We start from the raw sequence: 25,488 nt of genomic DNA, 5'->3' as shown, positions 1-25,488 counted from the left end.
TGAAGCGGGAGAGAATGACTTCCACAGGAGGGGAGAGAGGGGGAGAGAATGACGTCCACAGGGGGGAGGGGGAGGGGGAGAGAATGACGTCCACAGGAGGGGAGGGAGGGGGAGAGAATGACGTCCACAGGAGGGGAGGGAGGGGGAGAGAATGACGTCCACAGGAGGGGAGAGAGGGGGAGAGAATGACTTCCACAGGAGGGGAGGGGGGGGAGAGAATGACTTCCACAGGAGGGGAGAGGGGGGGAGAGAATGACTTCCACAGGAGGGGAGAGAGGGGGAGAGAATGACTTCCACAGGAGGGGAGAGAGGGGGAGAGAATGACGTCCACAGGAGGGGAGGGAGGGGGAGAGAATGACTTCCACAGGAGGGGAGAGAGGGGGAGAGAATGACTTCCACAGGAGGGGAGAGAGGGGGAGAGAATGACAACCACAGGAGGGGAGAGAGGGGGAGAGAATGACGTCCACAGGAAGGAAAAGAGGGGGAGAATGACTTCCACAGGAAGGGAAAGAGAGGGGAGAATGACTTCCACAGGAAGGGAAAGAGGGGGAGAATGACTTCCACAGGAAGGGAGAGAGAGGGGGAGAATGACTTCCACAGGAAGGGAGAGAGAGGGGGAGAATGACTTCCACAGGAGGGGAGAGAGAGGGGGAGAATGACGTCACAGGAGGGGAGAGAGGGGGAGAGAATGACGTCACAGGAGGGGAGAGAGGGGGAGAATGACTTCCACAGGAGGAGAGAGAGGGGGAGAATGACTTCCACAAGAGGGGAGAGAGAGGGGGAGAATGACTTCCACAAGAGGGGAGAGAGGGGGAGAATGACTTCCACAAGAGGGGAGAATGACTTCCACAAGAGGGGAGAATGACTTCCACAAGAGGGGAGAATGACTTCCACAAGAGGGGGAGAATGACTTCCACAAGAGGGGGAGAATGACTTCCACAAGAGGGGGAGAATGACTTCCACAAGAGGGGGAGAATGACTTCCACAAGAGGGGGAGAATGACTTCCACAAGAGGGGGAGAATGACTTCCACAAGAGGGGGAGAATGACTTCCACAAGAGGGGGAGAATGACTTCCACAAGAGGGGGAGAATGACTTCCAGAAGAGGGGAGAGAGAGGGGGAGAATGACTTCCACAAGAGAGGAGAGAGAGGAGGAGAATGACTTCCACAAGAGAGGAGAGAGAGGAGGAGAATGACTTCCACAAGAGAGGAGAGAGAGGAGGAGAATGACTTCCACAAGAGAGGAGAGAGGGGGAGAATGACTTCCACAAGATGAGAGAGAGAGGAGGAGAATGACTTCCACTTGATGGTAGAGAGGGGGAGAATGACTTCCACAAGAGGGGAGAGAAAGGGGGAGAATGACTTCCACGAGAGGGGAGAGAGAGGGGGAGAATGACTTCCACAAGAGGGGACAGAGAGGGAGATTGACTTCCACAAGAGGTGAGAGAGGGGGAGAATGACTTCGACAGGATGGGAGAGAGGGGGAGAGAATGACAACCACAGGAGGGGAGGGAGGGGGAGAGAATGACTTCCACAGGAGGGGAGAGAGGGGGAGAGAATGACAACCACAGGAGGGGAGAGAGGGGAGAGAATGACGTCCACAGGAAGGAAAAGAGGGGGAGAATGACTTCCACAGGAAGGGAAAGAGGGGAGAATGACTTCCACAGGAAGGGAAAGAGGGGGAGAATGACTTCCACAGGAAGGGAGAGAGGGGGAGAATGACTTCCACAGGAAGGGAGAGAGAGGGGGAGAATGACTTCCACAGGAGGGGAGAGAGAGGGGGAGAATGACTTCCACAGGAGGGGAGAGAGAGGGGAGAGAATGACGTCACAGGAGGGGAGAGAGGGGGAGAGAATGACGTCACAGGAGGGGAGAGAGGGGGAGAATGACTTCCACAGGAAGGGAGAGAGAGGGGGAGAATGACTTCCACAAGAGGGGAGAGAGAGGGGAGAATGACTTCCACAAGAGGGGAGAGAGGGGGAGAATGACTTCCACAAGAGGGGAGAGAGGGGGAGAATGACTTCCACAAGGGGGACAAGAGGGGGAGAATGACTTCCACAAGAGGGGGAGAATGACTTCCACAAGAGGGGGAGAATGACTTCCACAAGAGGGGGAGAATGACTTCCACAAGAGGGGGAGAATGACTTCCACAAGAGGGGGAGAATGACTTCCACAAGAGGGGAGAGAGAGGGGGAGAATGACTTCCACAAGAGAGGAGAGAGAGGAGGAGAATGACTTCCACAAGAGAGGAGAGAGGAGGAGAATGACTTCCACAAGAGAGGAGAGAGGGGGAGAATGACTTCCACAAGAGGGGAGAGAGAGGGGGAGAATGACTTCCACAAGAGGAGAGAGAGAGGAGGAGAATGACTTCCACTTGATGGTAGAGAGGGGGAGAATGACTTCCACAAGAGGGGAGAGAAAGGGGGAGAATGACTTCCACAAGAGGGGAGAGAGAGGGGGAGAATGACTTCCACGAGAGCGGAGAGAGAGGGGGAGAATGACTTCCACAAGAGGGGACAGAGAGGGAGAATGACTTCCACAAGAAATGAGAGGAGGGGGAGATTGACTTCCACAAGAGGTGAGAGAGGGGGAGAATGACTTCGACAGGATGGTAGAGAGGGGAATAATGACTTCCACAGGAGGGGGAGAGAGGGGGAGAGAGTGGGAGAATTACTTCTATAGGAGGGGAGAGAGGGGTTGAATGAATTCCACAGGGGGGAGAGAGAGGGAGAGAATGACTTCCATAAGAGGTGAGAGAGGGGGAGAATGACTTCCACGGGATGGTAGAGAGGGGAAGAATGACTTCCACAGGAGGGGGAGAGAGAGGGAAAATGACTTCCACAGGAGGGGAGAGGGGGAGAATGACTTCTATAGGGATTCAGGAGAGGAGAGAGCGAGAGAGGCCCGTCACACAATAGTCATAGAATTTGAATATTCAATAGTCCGTCGGAACATTGACCAACCACAGAACGGTGATTTGAATGGGGATGTCTGTCCTGGGTAGTTTATGTCTATTGAACCAGGCAATATTTGTTAGTACTTATTCATTCTCAGGACTAATAGGAGTGTATCTGGATATATTATCCTCATGAAAGACAATATGATTGGCTGAGCTCTGTTGGGGACATGACAGACAGCTTATCATTAATATTAACATGCAGCAAACCGCTCCTAAACCCAAGTTGTCTCAAAACAAGTGATATGTTTCCATTTAAAATCTACTTCCTGCTCAGCTCTGGCATTATGCGTTATCATTATTATTAGTATTATTTCACACTACTGAGAGTGATAACTCACTTCAACCTGGTGACAACTATGTGTGGTGTAGCAGGAGAGAGAGAAAAAGATGCACACAGAAATTGGAGGATATCTGTTGTCTATTAGAGTGTTTCAGGTAAGGCAAGCCTCCAACGTATAAGGAAACAAAAGGAACAAACAGGAGAAAGAGAGAAGAGAGAGGGGGAGGACTGGGTCTGTTGTAGTTAGTCTGCTACATATCACAGTATCTATGCTGAAAGCATTTTGTTCCTTAAAAAATAATCTCAAAATGTATCCTCTGTCGAGAAGAAGCACACACACGCACAGCAAGAAACATGTCAACCATGTAAAACAGGACAGATACATTTTGAAGCATCAGTGTGAACATGGAGCTTGATACTAATTTGGTACTTTTTGATTGAAAGTTTGCTCTCCTTTGAATGCTGAGAGAAAAAAAATGTATTAACGCTTTTAACCATGTTAACGACCAGAGGCCCCACAGCTAAGTGTAATTTGTATCAGAGACTATAATCGAACTGTATTACAGACTATAACACTATAACATATGTGGGTGTGTAGAACTATGAATACATTTACTCAGAGTTTGGAGCATAAATATAACTTCAAAACTTCAAAAGTGACTTTTCTACAGAGGGCCTGCTAAGGATTTACATTTATCAACTTCAAAGTGCGTGGAGCTCTTTCAACTTTCCACATAAAGCGGAAACCCTCAGACTCTCACTACTGTATCTCATGGTGCTTATAGGAAGTATTCTGAAGTTACACTTTAGGCTCCCATGGGACCTGATGCTTAGAGGAGAACGATCCTCTTTTTTGGTTTTGGTTGCAAATCAATCAAAGGAATAAAAATAGACTGGTAGGTCAGAGCAAGCACAACTCAACACACCCATCCCACCTGCGTGTCCGGAATCACACTCCTCCAGATCCTCGTCATCGCTGGAACACTCCGCCGACGATACTATGTCATCTGTCGTCTGCCGGGGAGACACCGGGATAGATCGAGAAGAGACAGCAGAGAACATGGTGAGAGGCTGCACATCACAGACATTGTTGCAGACAGTGGACCCATACAGTCACCTAAGTTAAATATATCTGTATGGAAGATTGACCCTACCAGAAGAGAACCTAGAGAGGCAACAGAGCACATCCAGTCTCCTACAACCATCCCACTCCAGCCTGTACTAGATACCTAGCCAGCCTGTACTAGATACCTAGCCAGCCTGTACTAAATACCTAGCCAGCCTGTACTAAATACCTAGCCAGCCTGTACGAAATACCTAGACAGCCTGCACTAAATACTTAGACAGCTTGTACTAGATGTCTATCCAGCCTATACTAGATACCTAGCCAACCTATACTAGATACCTAGCCAATCTATATTTGATACCTATCCAGCCTATACTAGATATCTAGCCAACCTGTACTGAAATGTTCTTTCAGAGTATTCCGTCAGAGATTCCTACCATATATCACCTCAAGTCAAACCTCTCATTGTGTTTGTCATTCTTCACTTTATGTACTCTCTTCTTCCCAGCTACAGATAATTGTTTTCCCTTATAGCTTTCCACTCATTCCTCCTATTATTTAGAACCTGCTTTTCCTCCTCTCCTCTCCTCTCCTCTCCTCTCCTCTCCTCTCCTCTCCTCCTCTCTTCTCCTCCTCTCTTCTCCTCCTCTCTTCTCCTCCTCTCTTCTCCTCCTCTCCTCTCCTCCTCTCCTCTCCTCCTCTCCTCTCCTCCTCTCCAGTCAATGGCCTCTAAGGAAGCATCCAGAGCTAGAGATCAGCCTTGCCCCACTCAAATGCTGTGATGTGTGCACCAGAGGAGGAATGGGGGACGATGGGTGTCCCAAATGGCAACCTATTCCCTATATAGTGCATTGGTCAAAAGCACTCTGGTCAAAAGCAGTGCACTGTATAAGGAATATGGTGCCATTTGGGACGTGGAAGCCAGCCTTCAGTATCCCACAATTCTGATTTATCCAGTCGCCTCACCACCTCTCTCACCCCCTCGCCTCACCCCCTCTCTCGGGCCCGACTCGGGGAGGACATAGGGGTCGTATTTCAGCGTGTTGTGGCGTTGAGTGGAGCGCTTGGTGCTTAGCGAGCGTCGACTGAGAGACGTTTATTAGAAGGGACCAGCAGGGCGATAAAATAAGAGTTGTCACAGAGCAGGGTTATGATATCAGAGGGCTTATTGAGTTTGCAGAGCTGGACCACCACACTGTTACACTCTAAATATAATATAATTGACAGACTAATGAAACGCCGCGGCTGGTGTCTCCACAACAACCATCTCCACTGCTGATAAGATGAACACACACACACACACACACACACACACACACACACACACACACGGACTCCACGGTTACGCAGTCCATGTATTAGAAAGAGAGAAAGAGAGAAAGAGAGAAAGAGAGAGAAAGAGAGAAAGAGCTGTTCAATTCTACAATCACCTAAAAGGAAGTGATTCCCAAACCTTCCATAACAAAGCCATCACCTACAGAGAAATTAACCTGGAGAAGAGCCCCCTAAGCAAGCTGGTCCTGGCAAGGAGAGAGGGAGCGGGCGAGAGAGAGAAGGAGAGAGGGAGAGAGGGAGAAAGAGAGAGAGAGAAAGAGAGAAAGAGTGAGAGGAGAGAGAAAGAGAGCAAGAGAGAGAAAGAGGGTGATGCGGTGCGTTTGTGATTGTGTGGGTGAGGGGGGGGGGCTGAGAGGGAACAAATAAGTAACGGAGGAAAGAAGATAAGGGAAACTCACTAAACTGAATTGGTGTAAAATTTTGCCCTCAGTAAATATGATATTATTCATTGAAGTAACATTATGTGTGTAAAAAGACTGGTTATTACTGAGACAAAATATTGCTGGTTATTCGGATGGCAGGTTGCAGAAAAGGTTGCAGAAAAGGACTCAGAGAGAAAATAAGAAAACTAGCCCAGACATCAAAGGCTGTTACACCAATCTCAGCCTCTCCCCTCACATCTCACTTTACTATCAACACATATCTAATCACCTCATAATACTGGTACCCTGGATATATTGTTTCAGCTTTGAGCCTGATACTTTCTAAACAAGACACATTATAAACCAGACACATTCTAAACCAGACACATTATAAACCTGACAAATTCTGAACCAGACCCATTCGGTACCAGACCCTTTCTAAACCAGACCCATTCGGAACCAGACCCATTCGGAACCAGACCCATTCGGAACCAGACAGATTCTACACCTGACACTGTCTAAAACTGACACATTCTGAACCAGAAAAAATCTGAACCAGACACATTCTACACCAGAACCTTTCTACACCAGACAGATTCTACACCAGACACATTCTGAACCAGACACATTCTGAACCAGACACATTCTAAACCAGACACATTCTAAACCAGACACATTCTGAACCAGACACATTCTGAACCAGACACATTCTAAACCAGACACATTCTAAACCAGACACATTCTAAACCAGACACATTCTAAACCAGACACATTCTAAACCAGACACATTCTGAACCAGAGACATTCTGAACCAGAGACATTCTGAACCAGAGACATTCTGAACCAGACACATTCTGAACCAGACACATTCTGAACCAGAGACATTCGGAACCAGAGACATTCTGAACCAGACACATTCTGAACCAGACACATTCTGAACCAGAGACATTCTGAACCAGACACATTCTGAACCAGACACATTCTGAACCAGACACATTCTGAACCAGACACATCTAAGTTTATTGTTTTCAGCTTCAGGTGAATCATTCTTTTGCCTTTACCCATCTACTTTAATGTAGAGCAGGGTTTCACAACACTCTCCTCAGGTACCACCAGACGTTTCACATATTTGTTATAGCCCTGAACAGGCACAACTGAATCCATTAGTCTACTAATCATCAACCCCTTGACTAATTGAATCAGGTACCAGTTAGGGCTAAAACAAAAAGGTCAAACGTCTGATGTTCCCTGATTAGAGTGGATTGGGAAGTACTGATGTAGAGCCCATGTCTGGCCCACTGTGCACAGGGAACATGTTCGAAGCCTCTCTGCCTGAGGGGGTACCTGCAGCTCTCACCCGTTCTCCAATAAGTCTCAAAGTATAGAACGCATGTCTCTGTGGCTAGGAGAAAACCCCGCTACAGTCTCATTACAGAAGGAAGGCATGTCTTTCTCAGACACTAACCCACCATGATAGAGGGAACACGTTTGACTCAGAGACTAACCCAGCATGGCAGAAGGAACACGTTTGACTCAGAGACTAACCCAGCATGGCAGAAGGAACACGTTTGACTCAGAGACTAACCCAGCATGTCAGAGGGAACACATGTCTCAGAGACTAACCCACCATGGCAGAAGGAACACGTTTGACTCAGAGACTAACCCACCATGGCAGAAGGAACACGTTTGACTCAGAGACTAACCCACCATGGCAGAGGGAACACATGTCTCAGAGATTAACCCACGATAGGACAATGGGAGATGATGGGAGAGATGGGCCACTATAGGACAATGGGAGAGATGGGCCACTATAGGACAATGGGAGATGATGGGAGAGATGGGCCACTATAGGACAATGGGAGATGATGGGAGAGATGGGCCACTATAGGACAATGGGAGATGATGGGAGAGATGGGCCACTATAGGATGGTCTGCAGGGTGTGTTGTAATATCTTTGTCATGTCGGACTCCAGGACATATGTTTCATAGTCTCACAGCAGAGTTAGAGAACAAACCCACAACAGGACCAGAGGAGATTGGCCACCATGTAACGGGCAGTGGGGTGGTCTGTCAGCAAGTAGAGGGATGGAGAGACAGACGGTAGGTTTATGCTTTCTGTCTGAGCCGAGGAGGAATAAACCCACAGCAGGACCATAGGAGGTAGGATGGGAGGCAGCAGGGTGTTGTGTCAGACAGCAACAAAGCTATCAAATATCTTAGCCTGAAACATCTGTCTCTCACTGGGGTTTGTAATCCCTCCTCTCTCTATGACCCGACTTCACATAGAGGCCAGAACTCTAGAACACTAGCAGAACACTAGCAGAACACTGGCAGAACACTGGCAGAACACTAGCAGAACACTAGAACAACACTAGTACTGAACTGAAACAGAAAAGATTTGAGGGGTTCAAGGAAAGAATGGAGCATGGGGTTAGTTCCATCACCACCTTACACAGGCTTGGTAAATCCAATATAAGTGGACAGGCATCGCTGAGTTGTGGATTGGCAAAAGGAGGGAGTCTAGCTTGGTTCCTTCAGTTTATACAGGTTTGAGAAAAAATTCTAAATTAACAGGTTCTGAATCACTCATGTCCTCTATTTCTTTGAATATACTGCAGATCAGATTGCATTTCATGACATGAATTCTATTCAAAGTCAAACCCATCATGATTTTATCTGAGATAGTCTGAGCTAGTGGGGCGGCAGCGTAGCCTAGTGGTTAGAGCGTTGGACTAGTAACCAAAAGGTTACGAGATCAAATCCCTGAGCTGACAAGGTACAAATCTTTCATTCTGCCCCTGAACAAGTCAGATAACCCACTGTTCCTAGGCTGTCATTGAAAATAAGAATTTGTTCTTAACTGACTTGCCTAAAAGGTAAAATAGTCAAGATTTGGAGCTTTATTCTCCATCTTTATGCTGATGCAAAACCAATGAGCTGTCACATGAATCATACACCTCTCTGTGAGATGGTCAGAAACATCAATAAAACACACACTAGGCAGGTAAAGTAAATGACTGCAATGGAACGCAACATTTTCAAAAGCAAAATTGCCTGTGCATTGAAGAGAGAAATAGTGTTGCCTGGCTCTGTAGTATTCTGTAGTGTAGAATAATGTGTATGGCCGGCAAGAATACAGAAAGGGATTTCACAGCTGGAGGAATCCAATTCTCAGGCTAAATCTCCATAACATGCAGTGGGATATATTTTGGCAGCAAAGTGATTTATTTTTTCTGCAATTATTCTCAACAAACTGTCTTTCATCTTCTTTCCTGCAAGTGGGAGTGTGTGACTGTGTGTGTGTGTGTGTGTGTTTGTGTGAGGCGGAGGGTATTACAGGGTGGCGGTGCAATGCGTGTGTGTGCATGCGTCCATACTTGTGTGTGTGGCCATGTGTTTTTGCGCGATGTGAATAATGCAAGGCGGAGGATGCAGAAAGCTTTAGATATGAGGACTATATCTGACATTCACCATATAATGCTGTTATATCATCTTTAGCCCCTAAAACAACAAAGAAATGACACAATCAGTACTGAGACTACAGAGGTCATTATAACAGCCTAGTATGCTAAAATAATCTCATTGAGATCAATACAGATAGACTTACGGTACGCATGCACACAGCCTTGCTACAAAATGGTGAACATGGAGCGTTCTCTTTATGGAACTAATCAGTGCTTCTAGAACTCTGAGAATCACCAGAGCAGTTTTGTTCTGCAGCCACCGTTATCAGAACAAGCCTATAATTACCACGCCAATCGCAACTGAACAAATCACCAGCTAGACCCGCAATCAGGCTTGACCCTCTTAAAAGGTGCAGAATGAATCACATTCAGACCAAAACAGAGCTAAAAATGCCAGCCCTCTAATTCCAACTATTTTGAGGTGATTAACAACTTTTCCTAAGTCCTTGTAGGTACTTCTCTGGTTTACTTTGTGCATGATGAATATTCACTGATGTTTCACACAGTTTTCAGTAGCAGAGCTACAGTATGTATAACAACTGAGTTACTTTGTTGGAACACTTTCACCTGTCTGTCTCACCTGAGGTTAGTAGTGCACGTTGTAGAACTGTCTCACCTGAGGTTAGTAGGGCATCCCTACTGGCACCCTATTCCCTATATAGCACACTCCTTTTCTTTTGACTAGATCCATATGGGCCCTGGATTTAAAGTAGTGCACTATATAGGGAATAGGGTTCCATTTGAGTCCTAACACTTTATTTTCCCTCTGGGTTGGAACAACACAGGCAACAATTTACACCTCTAATCGGATCTCTGCTGAACCCCCAGATTGGCTTCTACATCAATTATGAGATGGTACAGGCTTGTGTCAGAGCCTAGGGGAAGGGATGGTTAACTCTGTCCATATATTCATATATATGGGGGACATCACAGAGCAGGGGTAGATACATATTACACCAAGACTTGTATCTTAACATATACCCTGCTGTTTTCTGCCCAGATGGCAAGGAGGGAAATGGGGGGGGGGGGGGCTTTAAGGTAAAGGACAACAGCATCCAACAAGGCCACATATCATCTCAACCATCAAAACCCAATTTGCCTTATTTACAATGCGACAACAGAGCACAACCCCCCATGGCGTAGAGATTGTTTCTGGGGGTGAGAACAAAGGAAGCATGAATCAATTCTAACTCAAGGTCTGCCTTTTATACTCTCTGACCGTTTCCATGGCTATCCTCTAGCGGTGTGAGTTGTCGTCGTGGAGATCACAGTGGCCGGCCACACAGTAGAAGAAGGGCAAATGTAAGACACGGGATAAGAAGCATGTTCCTGTTGTTGTCGCGGTAACCTTGAGCTCCTCTGTGGTTTGAGAGAGGGATATGGAGGAGGGATATGTTTCCACATACAGCATACAGTATTCCATGGGTTATAAATACATATGTACAGCCTCTCCTTTCGCTCACCTCTCTTCTCTCCTCTTTTTTTCTCTCATCCTTTCCTCTCTTCTCTTATCCTCGGCTCCCCTCCCCTCTCCTCCCCTGCCCCCCCCCTCTCTCTACTCCTCTTGCATCCCTTCTCCTCTCCTCCCCTGCCCTCCTCTCCCCTCTCTTTCCCTCTCCTCTCTTTCCCTCTCCTGTCCTCTCCAGCCAGAAGCATACTACCTTGGAACCCACTGCTGGCTTGCCTCTGAAGCTAAGCAAGTTTGGTCCTGGTCAGTCCCTGGATGGGGGACCAGATGCTGCTGGAAGTGGTGTTGGAGGGCCAGTAGGGGGCCTCCGGTAAAAAAAGAAAAAGACCCAGGGCAGTGATTAAAATTAAAATAAATTTAAAAAATCCACTCCCCCAGATAGTCATCTCCTTGAAGGAAAGCTTTCATTTCGATTGTGTCTGATCTGTGTTATCATGTCTGATCTTGGCTTTGACAGGACAATAAGAGGAGAGGTTTGTAGTACAAGGGGAATCGATGGCATTCAGCCTTATAACTATCAATAGGCTGCCACAACTCTTTTCACTCACTCCCTCACAGATAGATGGGAGGGGATAGAGAGGTGGAGGGAGAGAGGAGGAGGGCGGGGTGGAGGGGGAACTATATGTGTCATAAGCTTCGTCTTCTGATGAGAAATCATCAGACCAATACGCAGACTGGTAAGTGTCCATACTCATACTTTTATTTTTTAGCGTGAACACTAAACAAAACAAGAAAACGAACGACAGTCCTGTAAGGCTACACAGCTATACAAAGGAACAACCACCCACAAACACAAGAGAAAATAAACCCACTTAAATATGGCCTCCAATTAGAAGCAGCTGGTTGTCGTTGCTTCAAATTGGAGGCCATATTTAAGTGGGTTCCCAAAACTAACATAGAAATAGACAAACTAGAAAACCCACATAGAAATAGAAAACATAGAACAAAACCCCAAAACACACAAAACAAACACACCCCTGCCACGTCCTGACCAACTACAATAACAAAATGACCCCTTACTGGTCAGGACGTTCACCGACGGTTCCTGTGCTACACCCCCCCTTCCCACATGGAGGTGGCTCTGGCTCTGGGCTTAATCCCCACTCTAACCTGTCCACCCCCGCTGAAGGCTTAGGGCTGTAGCGCGTCTCTGGAGACCTCGGGCTGAGGTGCGTCTCTGGAGACCTCGGCCTGGCGGGCCGTCTCTGTCGGTTCCGGACTGGCGGGCCGTCTCTGTCGGTTCCGGACTGGCGGGCCGTCTCTGTCGGTTCCGGACTGGCGGGCCGTCTCTGTCGGTTCCGGACTGGCGGGCCGTCTCTGTCGGTTCCGGACTGGCGGGCCGTCTGTCGGTTCTGTGGAACGTCGCAGGAAGCACTGGACGGGGCACTGTTGCCGGAAGCTCTAGATGGGGACTGCGCACTATAGGCCTGGTGCGTGGGGCTGGCTTTGGAGGCGCAAGACTAGGGACGCACACCACAGGGCTAGTGCGAGGTGCAGGAACAGGACGTACAGGACTGGGCAGGCACACTAAAGGCCTGGTGCGTGGGGCTGGCTTTGGAGGCACCAGACTAGTGACACGCACCTCAAGGCTAGTGCGAGGTGCAGGAACAGGACGTACTGGACTGGGCAGGCACACTAAAGGCCTGGTGCGTGGGGCTGGCTTTGGAGGCACCAGACTAGTTACACGCACCTCAAGGCTAGTGCGAGGTGCAGGAACAGGACGTACAGGACTGGGCAGGCGCACTAAAGGCCTGGTGCGTGGGGCTGGCTTTGGAGGCACCAGACTAGTGACACGCACCTCAAGGCTAGTGCGAGGTGCAGGAACAGGACGTACTGGACTGGGCAGGCGCACTAGAGACCTGATGCGTGGGGCTGGCTTTGGAGGCGCCAGACTGGCGACACGCACCTCAAGATTAGTGCGAGGAACAGGAACTGGATACACAGGGCCTTGACTACACACTGGAGGTCTAGAGCGCACAACCTGCACAACCCGTTCTGGCTGGATTGTTACCGTAGCCCGGCATAGGCGGAGTGCTGGCACAGGGTGAACTGGGCTGTGCTGAGGCATGATGGCTGCCATGCGTATTTCCGCATAGCTCGGTGCCTTCATGCTTCGTTGCGCCCCATAATAAGCACGGGGAGTTGGCTCAGGTCTACGACCTGACTTAGCCATACTACCCGTGTGCCCCCCCAATTTTTTGGGGGGGCTGCCTCTCGTACTTGCCCATCCTTGCGTATAACGCCTCGTAATGGCGCCGCTCCGCCTTAGCTGCCTCTAGCTCCTCCTTAGGGCGCCGGTACTCCCCCGCCTGGTGCCATGGTGCTGCCCCATCCAGGATCTCCTCCCAGGTCCATGACTCTTCATAGCTCCTCTGCTGCTCCTTCCTCCGCTGCTTGGTCCTGGTTTGGTGGGTGGTTCTGTCATAAGCTTCATCTTCTGATGAGGAGTAAGAAATATCGGACCAATACGCAGCGTGGTAAGTGTCCATACTTACACTTTTATTTTTTAACGTGAACACTAAACAAAACAAGAAAACGAACGACAGTCCTGTAAGGCTATACAAAGGAACAACCACCCACAAACTCTCCTCTCCTCTCCTCTCTTCTCCTTTCTTCTCCTCTCCTCTCTTTTCCTGGACTTCCTCCGTTCAGCATTACTGTTTCCTCTCAGGTCATACATACCACAGAGGATAAAAGAAAAATAACGAAAAAAAAAGTAGAAAATACATATCATTGTTCACACTGTCGGCCGCGCATTGCAGTTTCAGTGCAATAGGTTGTGTGGGGTATTTATTAATCTGACCTGGCTCCTGTACACAGAGAGCACTAACAAAGCACTGGGAGAAGGGTAGCAGGCTGGCAGAGTCACAGACTGCATCACAAAAGGCACCCTATTCCCTACATAGTGCACTACTTTTGACCAGGGCCCCTAGTGCAGTATATATGGAATAGGGTTCTGTTTGGGATGCAGTGCCACAGTGCAGTCTAATTGCCCGGTGGGCCCATATCAAACAGCCCGTATCAAACAACAGTCACTTCCTGTGGAATTGGTAAAAAGGAAATGGTATTTAGCCCTGATCTTTAATCACTGCTGCTGCTGCTGCTGATGTCATCAGGGAGGGGCTAACTAACACTCAGAGAGGAGGGAGAGAGGGAGAGGTAGGGAGAGGGAGGGAGGGAGAGGTAGGGAGAGGTAGGGAGAGGGAGGGAGGGAGGTAGGAAGGGAGAGGGAGGTAGGGAGGGAGGGAGGTAGGGAGAGGGGGAGGGAGGTAGGGAGAGAGGTGGGGAGGGAGGGAGGGAAAGGGAGGGAGAGGTAGGGAGAGGGAGGGAGGGAGAGGTAGGGAGAGGGGTAGGGAGAGGGGTAGGGGTAGGGAGAGCGGTAGGGAGTGGTAGGGAGAGGTACGGAGAGGTAGAGAGAGAGGGAGAGCGAGAGAGAGAGAAAGAGAGAGAGAGAGGTAGGGAGAGGTAGGGAGAGCAAGAGAGAGAGAGGTAGGGAGAGGTAGGGAGAGAGAAAGAGAGAGGGAGAGAGGTAGGGAAAGAAGTAGGGAGAGAAAGCGAGAAAGAGAGGGAGAGCGAGAGATGAGATTCTTCCCATGTTGTGCAGTGTGATATGAGCTATGCTGGAGCCGCAGCTAAAATGTGCTCGATACACATGCTGTTCTGTTGCTTCCAAGGTTGTTGCTGTACATGGATGTTTAAATGACAGGTCCCTGTTCAAAGAGGGAAGTGTGAAGCGGGGAGGGAGAGGCACCCTATTCCCTAGCGCACTACTTTTCACAAGTGCCCTGGGAATAGGGTGCCTTGGTCAGGGCTAATGACTCTTGAATAGTCTCCCTCAGAAATACTGTAAACACAGCAAGAATATAGTTATTTGATTGAATTGAATGGAAGGTTGTTTGAGTTCAAAAATATACAGTTTGACATTTACCTACGGTCTGGTCTTGCATCGTAATGCTCCTCTCTCACAGAAGTTATTATTATTTCAAGGCTGTGATACAGAATCAATGTGCTTTGCTGTGCATCGTTCATTACGCAAGCCGCTAAGCTGAAATCTTTACTTTTCACAAATTAAACAACGAGGTCCCTTCTGAGTTCAGCTCCTAATGAGCACAAACCCAAATTAAGCATATTCAATTAAGTCTCTATCTACAAAATATGAAAGTTGAAAACGCTGTAACTAACTGATGAAGAAATTGCATAAAATATACTCCAGAGCCCCTGCTGTACATGATTCCTATTCCCTTTTATTCGCTCATTGGTATTGACTGTGTACCAAATGGCCCGCTAGTGCACTACATTTGACCAGAGCTATATGAGCCCTGTTTAAAAGTAGTGCACTACATAGGGAATAGGGTGCTATTTGGGACGAAGATATTGGCTTGCAACAGGCTTTAGTGTGATGTAGTAGCGTAATGTACTATAACAATTCTCTATGGGCAACAATGTGAATTATTACCCTCGTCTTCCCCATTAGAAATGAACCAGAAAGCAGCTGGGCTTAGCCAATAAAGCACTTACAATATATTTCATTATGACATCACAGACAACACCACAGTATTTACATAATGTGTATTTATTCTGTGGCACCAGGGTTGGCATGGTTACTTTCTAAATGTAATCCGTTTCAGTTACCAGTTACCTGTGTAAAATTGTAATCATTAACGTAACTTTTGGATTACCCAAACTCAGTAACGTAATCTGATTACCTTCCGTTACTTTTAGATTCCTTTCACCTTAAGAGGCATTAGAAGAAGACAAAAATGTATGTTACCAATTGAACGATAAATCAATGTTAAAGTTTACATAGCTGGCCATATATGGATGTTCAATGTTAGTTTATGGGTTGGTTATTTAGGCTTCTCCTAACCCATCGCTCTCTACTACATATAATAATACTATTAAATTATATCTTTACATTAGAAACCAAAGTCTATCAGAATTCCAGTCATTCCAATAAATGTATTACCCCTTGATCTTCAAGAATAGGACTTTGAAATATGGAGGTATAGATTAGCCAAATAGTTTTACCTGAGCATGTCCCCAAGACTAAGGACTTATTTGCCAGCCCCACTCTGTTGTTTATTTATTTTGTTGTCATGGAGGACTGATTGGGCTCATTGATTTGAGTTGGAAAATAAATGCTGTGCTCATGGAATGGCATGCTTTGAGCACTACTGAAAAGTGCTATTTACATGTGAAAAATGAATGTCGTATGCTGCATTTGCTATTGGCCTGTTGTTTACCTTTTTGTTGGTGACACTTCGATATCTTGATAATATGCAGCTGTTTAAAAGGCAAATCCACAGATGAAACAATAACAAAATGTTTGCCCTGCCTCTGTTTTGGTAAAAAGTTGAGGGATGTGCCTGGAGAAATGTAACCACTCTCAGATTAATAGACAGAGCTATGATTGCAAGGACTGACCATCCATTATGTAAAACATATGGTTTTAACCATGTTATGAGGCTATACAGTTTTGTTTACGTTTACATTTACAATGTTTACAAAAATTGTAATAAAAAAACGTATATTTTGGGTTCTCATGGAGTGTTGAACTAAGCTCATGAGACATTTATAAGTTATATTCTTCAAGAATCAGTGGATATATATATATATTTCATTTATAAGTCCAAAAATGGATGTAGCAACTACAGATTGTCCATTTAAGTCTTTCAGAAGTGTGCCAGTTTGAGCATGTGTCCATTAGGCCTATGGATTTATTTTGTTTTTATCAGCAAGAATTAGATTTATCTAAACTCAGCAACAAAAGAAACGTCCCCTTTTCAGGACCCTGTCTTTCAAAGATAATTTGTAAAAATCCAAATAACTTCACAGATCTTCATTGTAAAGGGTTTAAACACTGTTTCCCATGCTTGTTCAATGAACCATAAACAATTAATGAACATGCACCTGTGGAACGTTCGTTAAGACACTAACATCTTACAGACGGTAGGCAATTAAGGTCACAGTTATGAACATTTAGGACACTAGAGAGGCCTTTCTACTGACTCTGAAAAACACCAAAAGAAAGATGCCCAAGGTCCCTGCTCATCTGCATGAATGTGCCTTAGGCATGCTGCAAGGAGGCATGAAGACTGCAGATGTGGCCAGAGCAATAAATTGCAATGTCCGTACTGTGAGACGCCTAAGACAGCACTACAGGGAGACAGGATGGACAGCTGATCGTCTTCGCAACACCTGCACAGGATCGGTACATCCGAACATCACACCTGTGGGACAGGTACAGGATGGCAACAACAACTGCCCGAGTTACACCAGGAACGCACAATCCCTCCATCAGTGCTCAGACTGTCCGCAATATGCTGAGAGAGGCTGGAGTGAGGGCTTGTAGGCCTGTTGTAAGGCAGGTCCTCACCAGACATCACAGGCAACAACGTCACCTATTGGCACAAAACCACCGTCGCTGGACCAGACAGGACTGGCAAAAAGTCTTCACTGACGAGTTGCGGTTTTCTCTCAACAGGGGTGATGGTCGGATTTGCGTTTACCGTCGAAGGAATGAGTGTTACACCGAGGCCTGTACTCTGGAGCGGGATCGATTTGGACGTGGAGGGTCTGTCATGGTAGGGGCGGTGTGTCACAGCATCATTGGACTGAGCTTGTTGTCATTGCAGGCAATCTCAATGCTGTGCGTTACAGGGAAGACATAGTGGTCTCTGACTTGTGGTCAGACTCACTCAGGTGGAACAAACTTAAAGGTGCTCCTTTTTTCAATGCTGATTTGAATGTCATTGAGAAAACAGAAAAGTGTCAAAAAATGATTTTCTCGCAAACATCCTTTTTGAATTTAAAAGTAATCCTCCAAGTAATCATCTAATTTTTCAAAAGTATCTGTAATCTGATTACAGTATCTTTTGCTGGTAGCGTAACACATTACAGCTACTGTTTTTTGTAATCCCTTACATGTAACCTGTTACTCCCCAACCCTGTGTGGCACACACACACACAAACACACACACACACACACACACACACACACACACACACACACACACACACACACACACCACACACCACATACACACACACACACACACACACACACACACACTCACACACACACACACACACACACACGCACACGTATGTCAGCTAAACCAACAGCAGGCTCTAAGGGGAGGGATGGTAAAAATATACATCAAAGTGCAGCAGAGATTCATTCTTCACATTAGGGTTTTAGATGAACTGGGCTATGAACACTGCTGTAACTCTACCTCTGTCAAACACTGATTTACCACAACAGAGACCGACAGTGCTGAGAGGCAGCGGGTGTGATGAGGGGAACTGAATACAAAGGGCCAGAACTCTTTCAATATTACAATATATATTTTAAAGAAGCAGTGCTGCCAAAAACGTCTATAATTAGTATGTTATTATTTTTATGGAATAGTAAATATTGAGTCAGCTGCAGTGAGTTTGTGTGAAAAAACTGCTCTACACAGTCAGCTAGTTGTGGTGGCAGCCAGCAGCGATATGGGATGAGAATCCTATGATCATCGACTTCCTGTTGGCTACACTACTGTCCCATGATCATCTACTTCCTGTTGGCTCCACTACTGTCCTATGATCATCTACTTCCTGTTGGCTCCACTACTGTCCTATGATCATCTACCTCCTGTTGGCTCCACTACTGTCCAATGATCATCTACTTCCTGTTGGCTCCAATACTGTCCTATGATCATCTACTTCCTGTTGGCTCCAATACTGTCCTATGATCATCTACTTCCTGTTGGCACCACACATTTCCTATCATCTACTTATTGGTTGCTCAACACTGTCCAATGATCATCTACTTCCTGTTGGCTCCACTACTGTCCTATGATCATCTACTTCCTGTTGGCTCAACTACTGTCCTATGATCATCTACTTCCTGTTGGCTCAACTACTGTCCTATGATCATCTACTTCCTGTTGGCTCCAATACTGTCCTATGATCATCTACTTCCTGTTGGCTCCACAAATTTCCTATCATCTACTTATTGGTTGCTCAACACTGTCCAATGATCATCTACTTCCTGTTGTCTCCACTATTGTCCTATGATCATCTGCTTCCTGTTGGCTCAACTACTGTCCTATGATCATCTACTTCCTGTTGGCTCAACTACTGTCCTATGATCCTCTACTTCCTGTTGGCTCCTCTACTATTCTATGATCGTCTACGTATAAATGTGTAATAAATTGTATTAATGTGTTATTCATTAATATGTATTAATAAACATGAAAATATGAGGTAATTAAACACTCAATCATATTGAAATGACCCTCTCTAGATTAAACTATGTACTTCATTTCAGCAGGTAGCTAACATAATTACTCTCCATTAATTTCCCTCTCACCAACAATGCTAACCTACCAAGTAGAAGACGATGGACGAAAGCAATTTCACACCGATGACAACAATGCTAATAACTTTAAACCCGCCTCCTCCATGGTTCGGGATAACAGACTATTATCCTAAATTACCCTCATATGCTATGTGTGTGCGTGTGTGTGTGTGTGACGTGGAGTTCATTGAGAAAGAGATGCTGTTCTCCCTCGATAGGGTACATTGTTTAAAGGATACCTTTGCCAGCTCCCATTCCCAACCAGAGGCAATACTGTTCGATTACACATCTCCCTCACACACCATGCACATATCATATCTCACATACTTTTAATAAGACTGTCTGGTACTCATTCACGAGGTATATTTATATATCTCTCTGTCTCTATATGATTAACACTGGGTTGTGAATATATGACAGCACGATGACTCACCCTACTCTCCTCCTTTCCTCTCCCCCTTTCCTCTCCTCCTTTCCTCTCCCCCTTTCCTCTCCTCCTTTCCTCTCCCCCTTTCCTCTCCCCCTTTCCTCTCCTCCTTTCCTCTCCCCCTTTCCTCTCCCCCTTTCCTCTCCTCCCGTAAAAAAGGGGGGGATAAGGAATAAGAGCTAAAATCATTAGGATTAGTCATCTTGCTTTGAGGCATAGCATCAAAGAAAGTGTAAACTGCTAAACGGAGGAGAAGGTGGAAGTACAATCGCTCCGAATATATCTTCTCTGGGCTGTCTCTCCATATATATTCTCTCAGAGTGAGAGAGATTCCCTCCTGCTTTCAGAAATGCTGGGCTGGAGGCAACTCTCTGTATATGTGAACTCCTTGAAATACAACCATACGGTCGGGCTTCAGCATGATATGCACTATACCTTTGACTACAGTTGAAGCTATTGCTTTAATCTGGGACTTAGCTGCTTTGAGGAATTCAGACCGCAAAAGTTGAAGGGGAAAGATAGGCAGGCACCATCTTATGTCATCATTTTAGATTGCACTTTTCTTCCATTCATTTGGGAACTCTCTCTAGCGTTAGCCCCTCTGTATATGTCTATGGGACCACAGCTGGAGCTCAATCAGCTCAGTATCTCTGGTCCCTGTGGAGCGTCAGTGTCATCCTCTTTCTCTACCAGACATACTCCCTCTGGGACAGACAGATCACACATCACTGGATATTTTCATCACCCCCATTCCTCCTCTCTACCTGGCCACCCTGTCCCAACCTGGGCCTCCAGACCTCGCTCACATCCAGTCCTGAGTAGAAAGTCTACCTCCCACAGAGACTGTCATTAATTAAGCGTGTGATTGGCTCTCTATCTGCTACCCCACACCTCTCTCTCTCTCTCTATCTATATACTACCCCGCACCTCTCTCTCTCTATCTATCTACTACCCCGCACCTCTCTCTCTCTCTCTCTATCTATCTGCTACCCTGCACGTCTCTCTCTCTCTCTCTCTCTCTCTCTCTCTCTATCTATCTATCTATCTATCTATCTGCTACCAAGCACCTCTCTCTCTCTCTCTCTCTCTCTCTGCTACCCCGCAACTCTCTCTCTCTCTATCTATCTTCTACCCCGCACCTCTCTCTCTCTCTCTCTATCTATCTATCTGCTACCCTGCACCTCTCTCTCTCTCTCTCTCTGCTACCCTGCACCTCTCTCTCTCTCTCTCTGATACCCTGCACCTCTCTCTCTCTCTATCTATCTTCTACCCTGCACCTCTCTCTCTCTCTCTCTCTCTCTCTCTATCTATCTGCTACCCTGCACCTCTCTCTCTCTCTCTCTCTGCTACCCTGCACCTCTCTCTCTCTCTCTCTGATACCCTGCACCTCTCTCTCTCTCTATCTATCTTCTACCCTGCACCTCTCTCTCTCTCTCTATCTATCTTCTACCCGCACCTCTCTCTCTCTCTCTATCTATCTGCTACCCCGCACGTCTCTCTCTCTCTCTCTCTCTCTCTCTCTCTCTCTCTCTCTCTCTCTCTCTCTCTCGCTCTCTGCTACCCCGCATCTCTCTCTCTCTGCTACCCCGCATCTCTCTCTCTCTCTCTCTCTCTCTCTCTCTCTCCCTGCTACCCCGCACCTCTCTCTCTATCTTTTACCCCACACCTCTCTCTCTATCTTCTACCCCGCATCTCTCTCTCTCTCTATCTGCTACCCCGCACCTCTCTCTCTATCTGCTACCCCGCACCTCTCTCTCTCTCTATCTTCTACCCCGCACCTCTCTCTCTCTCTCCATCTTCTACCCCGCATCTCTCTCTCTCTCCTACCCCGCACATATCTCTCTCTCTCTCTCTCTTTTTGCTACCCCGCACCTCTCTCTCTATCTGCTACCCCGCATCTCTCTCTCTCTCTCTCTCTGCTACCCCGCTTTTCTCTCTCTCTCTCTATCTGCTACACCGCACCGCTCTCTATCTCTTCTACCCCGCACCTCTCTCTCTCTCTCTCCTACCCCGCACATATCTCTCTCTCTATCTATCTGCTACCCCGCACCTCTCTCTCTGTCTATCTATCTTCTACCCCGCACCTCTCTCTATCTATCTTCTACCCCGCACCTCTCTCTCTATATCTGCTACCCCGCACCGCTCTCTCTATATCTGCTGCCCCGCACCTCTCTCTCTATATCTACTACCCCGCATCTCTCTCTCTATACCTGTTACCCCGCACTTCTCTCTCTATAGCTTCTACCCCGCACCGCTCTCTCTATATATGCTACCCCGCACCTCTCTCTCTATATCTTCTACCCCGCACCTCTCTCTCTATATCTGCTACCCCGCACCTCTCTCTCTATATCTGCTACCCCGCACCTCTCTCTCTATATCTGCTACCCCGCACCTCTCTCTCTATATCTGCTACCCGCACCTCTCTCTCTATATCTGCTACCCCGCACCTCTCTCTATATCTTCTACCCCGCACCTCTCTCTCTATATCTTCTACCCCGCACCTCTCTCTCTATATCTTCTACCCCGCACCTCTCTCTCTATATCTTCTACCCCGCACCTCTCTATATCTGCTACCCCGCACCTCTCTCGCTATATCTGCTACCCCGCACCTCTCTCTCTATACCTCCTACCCCGCACCTCTCTCGCTATCTATCTTCTACCCCGCACCTCTCTCTCTATATCTGCTACCGCACCTCTCTCTCTATCTATCTGCTACCCCGCACCTCTCTCTCTATAGCAGCTACCCCACACCTCTCTCTCTATCTAACTGCTAACCCGCACCTCTCTCTCTATAGCTGCTACCCCGCACCTCTCTCTCTATCTAGCTACTACCCCGCACCTCTCTCTCTATATCTGCTACCCCGCACCTCTCTCTCTATAGCTGCTACCCCGCACCTCTCTCTCTATAGCTGCTACCCCGCACCTCTCTCTCTATCTAGCTACTACCCCGCACCTCTCTCTCTATAGCTGCTACCCCGCACCTCTCTCTCTATATCTGCTACCCCGCACCTCTCTCTCTATATCTGCAACCCCGCACCTCTCTCTCTATATCTGCAACCCCGCACCTCTCTCTCTATATCTGCTACCCCGCACCTCTCTCTCTATATCTGCTACCCCGTACCTCTCTCTATATATCTCCTACCCCGCACCTCTCTCTCTATATCTGCTACCCCGCACCTCTCTCTCTATATCTGCTACCCCGCACCTCTCTCTCTATATCTGCTACCCCGCACCTCTCTCTCTATATCTGCTACCCCGTACCTCTCTCTATCTATCTGCTACCCCGCACCTCTCTCTCTATATCTGCTACCCGCACCTCTCTCTCTATCTATCTGCTACCCCGCACCTCTCTCTCTGTATCTGCTACCCCGCACCTCTCTCTCTATTTCTGCTACCCCGCACCTCTCTCTCTATATCTACTACCCCGCACCTCTCTCTCTATATCTGCTACCCCGCACCTCTCTCTCTATATCTGCTACCCCGCACCTCTCTCTCTATATCTACTACCCCGCACCTCTCTCTCTATATCTGCTACCCCGCACCTCTCTCTCTATATCTTCTACCCCGCACCTCTCTCTCTCTCTCTCTCTCTATCTATATGCTACCCCGCATCTCTCTCTCTATATCTGCTACCCTGCACCTCTCTCTCTATATCTACTACCCCGCACCTCTCTCTCTATATCTGCTACCCCGCACCTCTCTCTCTATATCTACTACCCCGCACCTCTCTCTCTATATCTGCTACCCCGCACCTCTCTCTCTATATCTTCTACCCCGCACCTCTCTCTCTCTCTCTCTCTCTCTCTCTATCTATATGCTACCCCGCACCTCTCTCTCTATATCTGCTACCCGCACCTCTCTCTCTATCTATCTGCTACCCCGCACCTCTCTCTCTGTATCTGCTACCCCGCACCTCTCTCTCTATTTCTGCTACCCCGCACCTCTCTCTCTATATCTGCTACCCCGCACCTCTCTCTCTATATCTGCTACCCCGCACCTCTCTCTCTATATCTACTACCCCGCACCTCTCTCTCTATATCTGCTACCCTGCACCTCTCTCTCTATATCTTCTACCCCGCACCTCTCTCTCTATATCTGCTACCCCACATCTCTCTCTCTATCTATTTGCTACCCCGCATCTCTCTCTCTCTCTATCTATCCTCTACTTCGCATCTCTCTCTCTCTCTCTCTCTCTTTCTCTCTCTCTCTCTCTCTCTCTCTTTTTTTCTCTGTCTCTCTCAGTCTCTTTCTGCAGTTGTGTTGATCCACAGATGAAATGTGATCCAACACCTCGTGGGACCTGGATAGCATGTCATGCCAGAGAGTGTCAGAAAGACTGACCAAAATATCCCCAATTCAGTCTCTCCCTTTTTATTTATGTTCTCTTTCGGTCTTTCTCTCTCTCTGTTTTTCTCGATCTCACACACACTCACAGCCAGGGGCCTAGCAAGCCTCTGCAGTACCACAACATCACAATGTGCCAACTGCCAACCTCTAGAGGTTCTCTCCTCATCTCATGTCTCTTACAGTAGCTCTCACGCCACATAGTTTACAGTCAACCAGGGATCTGTAAACCACAGCCCCAGAAAATGAATTCACAACACTGTGACACAACAGTGTGAATCAAAATGGCTACATCCCTTGGACTTGAAGAGTTACTTGAAATAGTCAAGAGAAAAGCAAGAAAACAACTTATTGGGAGCTCCTCCAGACGTTAGAGATAGTTAGAGAGAGACTACTGTAAGATACCCCATGCCTATGGAGATCAGTCTGGTCAATAAGCATTAAAATCAACTTGACTTGCCAACCTGCTTTTTACGCACATTTGTTCATTTGTATGCTTGGTATCAGAGTCACCATAATATAACAGTATTCTACTTTGAAAAGATGTGGTCTCATAAAGACGTCGTTTATGACCTGTTTTTGTGATACGGACAGCCTTGTGATAGTGTGTGATATAAAACACTATATTTCTCCATAATAATACTGGGTATCCTATCTTCCACGGTGACCTTGTTGATGCAGCAGGCAGGCAGGGGAGACAGGCAGCAGAGACAGGCAGCAGAGACAGGCAGATGAGACAGGCAGGCAAGACAGGCAGGCGAGACAGGCAGGGGATACAGGCAGGAGAGACAGGCAGGGTTTATAGGCAGGAGAGACAGGCAGGGGAGACAGGCAGGCGAGACATGCAGGCAAAACAGACAGGAGAGACAGGCAGGAGATACAGGCAAGGGAGACAGGCAGGGGAGACAGGTAGGGGAGACAGGCAGGTGAGACAGGTAGGTGAGACAGGCAGGCGAGACAGGCAGGGGAGACAGGCAGAGGAGACACGCAGAAGAGACAGGCAGGAGAGACAAATGGATCTGAATCCGCAGGATGGCACCAGCACAATGCTCTATTGATGCCCACCCTATTCCCTACATCCAGACCATCCTATTCCCTACACCTAGACCACCCTATTCCCTACATCCAGACCACCCTATTCCCTATATCCAGACCACCCTATTCTCTACATCCAGACCATCCTATTCCCTACACCTGGACCACCCTATTCCCTACATCCAGTCCACCCTATTCCCTATATCCAGACCATCCTATTCCATACATCCAGACCACCCTATTCCCTACATCCAGACCACCCTTTTCTCTACATCCAGACCATCCTATTCCCTACATCCAGACCACCCTATTCCCTACATCCAGACCATCCTATTCCCTACATCCAGACCAACCTATTCCCTACATCCAGACCACCCTATTCCCTACATCCAGACCACCCTATT

The 25,488-nt window shown here is 47.4% G+C and overlaps 1 protein-coding gene across 3 annotated transcripts in view; it reads right to left on the bottom strand.

The window, feature by feature from the left end:
* Positions 1 to 25,488, bottom strand: part of nrxn3b (neurexin 3b) — a 547,141-nt gene that overhangs the window by 6,044 nt on the left and 515,609 nt on the right. For all 3 annotated transcript variants that reach the window (XM_029706324.1, XM_029706494.1, XM_029706412.1), the window contains one exon: positions 4,175 to 4,253. In XM_029706324.1, the coding sequence (XP_029562184.1) occupies positions 4,175 to 4,253 (79 nt within the window). The remainder of the gene's footprint in view (positions 1 to 4,174; positions 4,254 to 25,488) is intronic.

Source organism: Salmo trutta, chromosome 1, assembly GCF_901001165.1.
Source record: "Salmo trutta chromosome 1, fSalTru1.1, whole genome shotgun sequence".
In the NCBI taxonomy this organism is placed as follows: domain Eukaryota; kingdom Metazoa; phylum Chordata; class Actinopteri; order Salmoniformes; family Salmonidae; genus Salmo; species Salmo trutta.
The sequence above is the reverse complement of the archived record's forward strand: the minus strand, read 5'-3'. Positions and strand labels throughout refer to the sequence as shown.